This window comes from Octopus bimaculoides, chromosome 25 (assembly GCF_046866305.1).
Source record: "Octopus bimaculoides isolate indiv1 chromosome 25, ASM4686630v1, whole genome shotgun sequence".
NCBI classification, from domain to species: Eukaryota; Metazoa; Mollusca; class Cephalopoda; order Octopoda; family Octopodidae; genus Octopus; species Octopus bimaculoides.
The window spans coordinates 32,126,162-32,134,691 of NC_142952.1; the positions used below are offsets into that span (position 1 = coordinate 32,126,162).

Below are 8,530 nucleotides of genomic sequence, written 5' to 3' on the forward strand. Positions count from 1 at the left end.
CAACTGGGATAACTCCGACATAAAACCTTCGGCTCAGTGGTTACCGATGATGTTGAATTGTTTTTCTTTTTGGGTTATGGCTACTGTTGCTTAGTGAGTGGGATTGACTCAGTGCACAGCCTTTCCTCACTTTATAAAAAAATCTTCTTGCACAGGCACTGCACGATAACAACATGTTAAGCTTCGTGCAATGGCCATACTCGATAACGAGGGGGCAGACATCATATATATATGTATGTATATATATATATATGTGTGTATATGTATATATATATATGCGTGTGTATATGTTTGTGTGTCTGTGTTTGTCCCCCCAGCATCACTTGACAACCAATGTTGGTGTGTTTATGTACCCGTAACTTAGCAGTTTGGCAAAAGAGACTGATAGAATAAGTACTAGGCTTAAGTCCTGTGGTCGATTTGCTTGACTAAAGGCGGTAATCCACCATGGCCACAGTTAAATGGCTGAAACAATTAAAAGAGTATATATATATATATATATATATATATACACACACACACACACACACACAAGGCTTCTTTTAGTTACTCTATAACTCTCCTCCACCCCTCTATCTATATACATACTCACACACAGGGCCTTTTTTAGTTTTTTCTATCAAATCCATTCGCGCAGGGGCTCTAGTTGAAAACGTACTTGCCCAAGGTGCCATGATGTCACATAATCGGACAGAACTCAAAACCACACACTTCAGATACTAACTTCTAAACCACACACACACACACACACACATGCTCACTCACTCCCACACAAAAAACAACAACCTTGTCAAACAATAATAACAAAACCATTTTTCCAACAATAAATTTACATTTTATTTCCTTTTTCCAATTTTTTATTTTTTTGTTCCATTTTGTAAACTTTCCCCTCCCCTATGTAAATATACACTTTCAACCCCTTCTTTCACTTGTAGTACCCCCACCCCCAAATACTTCAATCTTTCCGTGAAACCCAAGGGTTTTTTTTTGTTTTAAAAATGTTTTTTTGTACTTTTTCCAAACCAGATCTATTGTCTTTTTATATTTTACTCTTTCTCTCTCTCTCTCTCTCTCTCTCTCTCTCTCTCTCTCCCACTGATGCTCTGCTCACATCCTCTCATCATCATTAATTTAAAATTATTTTAATTATTGTCGTGTCCGTGTGATCGTTTTATTTATGAAAATACAACAAAAAACAAAGAAAACAAACAAAAAAAAGCAATTAAAAATTAAATTTACTAACCGTGTGTGTATGTTTGTGTGTGTGTATATATATATATATATGTGTGTGTGTGTGTGTGTGTGTGTGTGTGTGTTTATATCATATATACTTCTGTACGTGTGTGTGTGTGTATATATATATATATAAATCTACATGTATATAAATATATACGCACATGTATGTTTATATATACACCAATACATGCTTTATGTATATGTTTATACATAACATTTCCTTTTTTTCCAGTGTATGTGTGTATATATATATATATATATATACACCCACATTTGATACATGTATCACGTGTTTATATATATATATATATATATATATACATACATAAATACATTTCGTGTGTGTGTATATATCTATTTTGTCTTTTTTCCAGTATGTGTATATATACATATACACACACACACACATCTATATACACACACATACACACTTATGTGTTCTCTTTATCTTACACCATCCTGGAAATGACCAGATATGTAACTCTCCGGACAAACAATGTCACTAAAGTCAGTGTCCTGCTCGGTGTCATCGTCAGCATATCTGTTATCGTCGATGAATTCACTGACCACAGCCGATGGGGTGACGTCACCACCACACTGGTCAGCTTGCCGGTCAAGCCGGACACTGACCTCTTCAATGGCAGGAATATGGTCAACGAGAAGCGTGTACTGCTCATCATAGTCCTCGCAGTTGTCGTCAAAGAAATTCTCGTTGTCCGAGTGCTCTCGGTCGGAGTCGTCATCATCGTCCAGATCAAACGCATAATCGAACGAGTGTCTTCGGTTGTTGCGGTCAATATGATGATGATGCTGATTGTTACTGTCCAATCCACTGACGCTGCTACTGCTGTTGTTGCTGAAATATCTGCGCGTTGCGGGCCTTTCCTGTCCGACGACATACTCAAAGTTCCCATGGTCACTGTCATCATCGTCGTCATCATCTTCGGAATTACTTCCGACGGTGTTGTCCGCCCTGTTATCCAGCTCTGCTCTTTCGACACTGTCCTCCATTGCTTCAATTTCCGTATTGTCCACCACCACAGCTGCTGCAGCCGCTGCTGCCGCTGCTAGCCTGTACTGGTTGCGATGACTGTCTGTTTGCCGGCTGATGGCGTCGTCGTAGTAGTGCTCGAGGTCGGGGTTTTCCATTTCATCATCTTCGTCGTCGTCGTCGTCATAGGACTCGCCACCATCTGTGTCCCCGTCGTAGTCCCATTCACCAAGCTCCTGTGCGATCCTTCTGTACCGTGTCTCCTGGAGGACACCCTTTGCTCGGCGTGTTTTCGGATGGTCAGGTCCCAGAATCTCTTCGCTGACCCTCGCCCACTTCTTGAAGTACTCGTATGCTTTCCGATATTCCTTATTGTCTTCGTAGACGATCCCAATATTGATGTAAAGTCTTGAAGTCAGAATGTGATACTCGCCGTACATCTGCATACACAGGTCCATCGCTTGGTTGTACAACTGGAATGAGAGAGAGAGAGAAAAAAAAGTAGAGATTAATATACTGCAATAGATGTACATATACATAGATACTAATAAACCTATATGAGAGAGAGAGAGAGAGAGAGAGTGAGAGAGAGAGAGAGTATAAATATACAACTGGAAAGTCATATTTATGCTCTCAAAGAGAGTTACACTGCACAGCTGTAGGTGTCAAAAACTGTATGTGTGTGTGTATATATATGTATATATATATATATTGGGTTGGTGTATAATTATTGTGGCTTTTTTTCAATAAATTTTATTCAACAAAAACAATAACAACATGTAACCTATTTGAAGAGGTTTAATTCTCCATTCTTCCTATTTATGATGTTTTGTTTATATTATATATCTATTTCTTTATTGCCCACAGGGGGCTAAACATAGAGGGGGACAAACAAGGACAGACAAAGGGATTAAGTCGATTACATCGACCCCAGTGCAGAACTGGTACTTATTTAATCGATCCTGAAAGGATGAAAGGCAAAGTCGACCTCAGCGGAATTTGAACTCAGAACGTAGCGGCAGACAAAATACTGCTAATCATTTAAAGTCCACCTTCCATGCTGGCATGGGTTGGATGGTTTGACAGGTTTACAGGAGCCGGCTGGGTAGAAGACTACACCAGACTACAGCTGGATGCCGTTCCTAACATCACACACCTTATGTGTGTGTGTATATATATATATATATATATATATATATATATATATATATGTATGTATACAGTCCCACTGTGTGGAACCTTGGGCAAGTGTCTTCTACTATAGCCTTCAGACTGACCAAAACCTTGAGTGGATGTGGTAGATGGAAACTGAAAGAAGCCCATCGTATATATATATACATATAGATGTGTTTGTCCTCCATCACCGCTTGACAACCATTGTTGGTGTGTTTACAACCCCACCACAACTTAGAAGTTTGGCAAAAGACTACTAAAATAACTCTTGGGGCTCAACTCCTTTGACTAAAAACTCAAGGCAGTTCCCCAGCATGGCCACAGTCAAATGACTGAAACAAGTAAAAGATAAACTTAGAAGAATGCTTGAAGACATTGCAAACGGCAGGAATCACCAAATTTATCAAAGAACCTAGAAAAAATTCCTTACTTTCAGCTGTTCCATGCTACCTCGTGTTGCTAGAACTCCCTTTGTCATCAAAGCTTCGGCATAGTGACCAATGTCGTTCAGCTGGAAGAAAATCAAAGACATTTTTTGGTAAAGTTTGTCTTGTGTTTCTTTTAAATTTTTATTTCAGGAAGGAGAATTCAAGACAAAAATTTATTTTAAAAATGGAAAAAAATATTCTTTGGAAATTTGATTAATTGTCTGTAAATTGTCACCATGATGGTGGTGGTTGTCATGGTGGTGGTTGTCATAGTAGTGGCTGCGACAGTGGTGGTGGTAGTTGTAACGATGGTGGCGGCTGTTGCGATAATGGTGGTGGTGGTGGTGGTAGTTGTGACGTTGGTAATGATTATGATGATAGTAGTCAGGGTGGCTGTGATGGTTGTGGTGATAGTGAGAGTAGTTTGTGAATGGCGGAGCTGGGAATGGTTATAATGGTGGTGAGGGGAAGTTGTAGTAGCAGTGGTGACAAATCAGAAAAATTAGCACAAGCCTTCCAGCCATGACCATCCAGTCTTTTTGTTAAAGTAGTAGGCTGTAATTTGAGGGAGATTTGGCTACTATTTCTTGTGGACCAAGTAACTATACAGAGGCTCCATTGTTGCCACATGATTGTGATGATGATGATGATGATAATATGGTTTATAACCCCAGGTCAAATGTGATAACACCAACTTATGATGAAAGTTTAGCTGCTATTTCTAAGCATGCTGAGTGACCCTATAATGATTCATTGGCTTGAATGCGATGGTGTTTATGATGGTGATTATGATGTCACTGATGTTGACCAGTGGTTATGACAGAAGTGATGATTGATGGTGATAATGACTCTTGAATAACCGCAATGACTGATGGTGATGACGAGTGACAGTGATTAAGATGATGACTATAAAGCCAGATACGAACCTCTTGGAATATCTTTATGGCCACATCAATACAACGGTTGCCCTCAGCTAATGCTTCACTTCCAGGCATTTCGGTGCTGCCACCACACGCTTCCCAACTTTCCATGTTGAATGCTAGCTTCATAAGGCTCATCCCTAGCTTAAACTGAAACAAACAAACAACAACAATAAAAATCTTTTCAAATCTTAGCACAAGGCCAGCAATTCAGGGGGAAGGGGGTTAAGTCGATTACATCGATCCCCAGTGTTAAACTGGTACTTATTATATCGACCCCGAAAAGGATGAAAGACAAAGTCGACCTCGGTGGGATTTGGTGGTAAGTAGCTTGCTTACCAACCACATGGTCTCAGGTTCAGTCCCACTGTGTGGCACCTTGGGCAAGTGTCTTCTACTATAGCCTCGGGCTGACCAAAGCCTTCTGAGTGGATTTGGTGGACGGAAACTGAAAGAAGCCCGTCGCATGTATGTGTGTGTGTGTGTGTGTGTGTGTGTCTGTGTTTGTCCCCCAACATTGCTTGACAACCGATGCTGGTGTGTTTAGGTCCCTGTAACTTAGCGGTTCGGCAAAAGAGACCAATAGAATAAGTACTAAGCTTACAAAGAATAAGTTCTGGGGTTGATTTGATTCGACTAAAGGCGGTGCTCCAGCATGGCCACAGTCAAATGACTGAAACAAGTAAAAGAGTAAACGAGATGGATGAAATGCTGCTAATGGTTCTGCCAGCTTACTGTCTTGAAATGGTAATGGGTAGCATACGGTCTCAGAAATGCAAAGATGGAAGAAATGTAGCTCAGAGTACTTGTCCATCATGGTAACCACATGAACAGAATGATGCATGAAATGCCATGAAGCACTTTGCTGGTGTGATAACAATGCTGCTAGCTTGCCATAATAATAATAATAATAATCCTTTCTGCTATAGACACAAGGCCTGAAATTTTGGGGGAGGGGGATAGTTGATTACATTGACCCCAGTGTTCAACTGGTACTTATTTCATGGACCCTGAAAGGATGAAAGGCAAAGTCGTGTTAATAATAACGATTTCAAATTTTGGCACAAGGCCAGTAAAGGGGTAAGTTGGTTATGTCAACCCCAGTGCTGGACTGGTATTTATTTTATTGATTCTCAGAAGGATGAAAGCAAAGGCTAAAAATAATTATAATACAATCATTTGGGTCAATTAATTAATTAATCAGACAGCTTAAGGAGAATACTTGACATTAATTGGCTGCAGATTGAGACGACAACAAGCCATCAACAGAATCAGTGAGAAAATAAGACGCAGATGTTGGGCCTGTATCGGATACGTCTTCGTACAAGATTAAGAAAGTGATTGCATAGTGGAACTAAAGTGGTAACATGAAGGGGAAAGAGCAGCAGGGGTCACTAAAACCACATGGCGAAGGACCATTGACAAAGAAAGGGGCACAAGAAGGGTGGAGAAGCTGGAATCAGACTGGAATGGCAGAAGAAAACAGAACTGATTGGAGAGATTGTGCTGTGGCCTTATGTGCCTCATAGCACAGAGAGTACTAACTTACTAATTATCCAGACAAGACCAGTCTAAGAGTCTATAAGATCCTTTTTAGACCAGGCTAACATAATTGAAAGAGATGTGTGAATGAAATATGCTTACCTTATGGTAGCGACCACTGAGCTTTTTCCGCAACGCAATGGCTTTCTTGCCATAAGAAATGGCTTTCCTTAGATCAGGAAGCTGGCTCGGAGACACAAAATCATTCAGTTTCAATTTCTAGAATAATAAAAACATATATATACACATGCAAACAAAGAATGAATGCAAAGACTTCAGCTTAAAAAAGGAAAAAGAGTACATGATACTTCAAACAGGATTTATATATCTATCTAGATAGAGATGGATTGATTGATACACATACGTACATATATGTGTGTGTGTGTGTGTGTGTGTGTGTGGAGGGAACCCACGGAAGAGACCCAGGAACACACGGAACAAGGTGGCGTAGCATGATCTTCGAATGCTGAGTCTCTCAGAGGCAATGACAAGTGACTGAGACCTTTGGCAGTTTGCTGTGCTTGAGAAGACCCATCAAGCCAAGAGGTACCCATGCCGGTTACGTGTAAAAGGCACCTATTACACTCTTGGAGTGATTGGTGTTAGGAATTGGACTGGAACCTGATACAGCTCTCTGGTTTACCAGTTCCAGTCAAACCATCTGATCCATGCCAGCATGGAAAATGGACACTAAATGATGATGATGATGATGATGATGATGATGATGATGCTACTATATATATGGTGGACATTCCTATTGTAAATGATGAGGGTTCTCCATGCTTGAATGGAAAGGATTCTGCAGATGATGAGGATTCTCCAAATCCTTGCTGAACAACCTGTACAGATGATTTGTTTACAGTGATCAAATGTTTGTGTTGTACAATTAACTCATCCCTTCCATCACATCAACGTTGCCTGAACAGCTGCTTGGTGTACCACACGTATTAAGTGTTGAAGGGATTGCAGAGTAACACGAGATGAAGTCTTTTGCACAATGCACCACCAGGTACAGGAATTGAAATCACTTTCTTGTGGTTGTGAGTGCAACACCTTATAGGCCAGATGTATATAAAACTGGAACAATTACATCATAGAAGAGCTATTTTAGCCACTTAAAAAGCAAAACAAAGAAAAATGACACAGACACACTTCATATATTTCCTGAGGAGACAACATTTGTTCCTGAAACTTTAACAGGTTTGTGTTTTTTAGATGCCTAAAATGGTTCTTCTACAATGAAATTGCTCATACATGCATATATATATATATATATATATATATATATATATATATATATATATATATATATATATATATATATATATATATTAGAAATATTGCATTTCTAAATCTCTGAGAGAGACTTATACAGTAGTAGCACGATAAAGTGATGGTATGTTGCCAACTTAATGTGGCAGTCCCAGGAAAGGGAAGAATGCTACTGCTATTTAGCCCCAGGAAATACCAAGCTGGGTGCAACTCCTGTCAAACCATCCAGCCCATGCTAGGATGGAAAATGGACGTTAAACAATGACCAAGAGTCATACACACAATTATTGCACCCTTCCACCTTGTCAAAAACGAGTTTTTATTGAATTTCTCGCTAAAATTAAATGTCTACGAAAATGCTCTTATGTCACAATAATGTGAACAACTAAAGCATAAATTTTGCCAAAGGAGGACTACACTCTCAGAGTGGTTGGCATTAGGAAGGGCATCCAGCTGTAGAAACATTGCCGGATCAGATTGGAGGCTGGTGCAGTCCACTGGCTCTCCAGACGTCAGTGAAGCCATCCAACCCATGCCAGCATAGAAAACGGACGTTAAACGATGATGATGAGGAGGAGGAGGAGGACATCAGACAATGATTAAATAATTTGGTAATCTCGGCCAATAAAAACTTCAAGCATTGGTTCAAAATTATTGGCACCAACATAATTAAAAAGAAAGAAAGAATGATTTCCCATCTGCCAATTCCACTCAGAAGGCTTTGTTTGGTTAGTGAGAGTAGAAGGTGCATTGCAGTGGAACAGACCTTGGAACCATACAGTTGGGAAGCAAACTTCCTTACCACACAGTGATGCGCGTGCGTGTGTAGAGAGAGAGAGAGAGAGAGAGAGAAAAAGAGAGAGAGAGATGCAGAAACGAACCTCATCATAGATCTCAGCCATCAAGGCATACAATTCCACCATCCGATGGTTGCGTGCACCTAATTCTTTCTCTTCAATTTTCATAGC

The 8,530-nt window shown here is 40.0% G+C and overlaps 1 protein-coding gene across 3 annotated transcripts in view; it reads right to left on the bottom strand.

Annotated features, from left to right (window-relative positions):
- Positions 1–812: 812 nt before the first annotated feature.
- LOC106878041 (uncharacterized) overlaps positions 813–8,530 on the bottom strand; it is a 73,098-nt gene continuing 65,380 nt past the window's right edge. For all 3 annotated transcript variants that reach the window (XM_089341896.1, XM_089341897.1, XM_089341898.1), the window contains exons 19-23: positions 8,444–8,530; positions 6,393–6,509; positions 4,755–4,898; positions 3,831–3,911; positions 813–2,700 (exon numbers count right to left, since the gene is read on the bottom strand). The exon at positions 8,444–8,530 is cut by the window's right edge and continues 46 nt beyond it. In XM_089341896.1, the coding sequence (XP_089198022.1) occupies positions 1,681–2,700; positions 3,831–3,911; positions 4,755–4,898; positions 6,393–6,509; positions 8,444–8,530 (1,449 nt within the window). In that variant the 3' untranslated portion in view covers positions 813–1,680. The remainder of the gene's footprint in view (positions 2,701–3,830; positions 3,912–4,754; positions 4,899–6,392; positions 6,510–8,443) is intronic.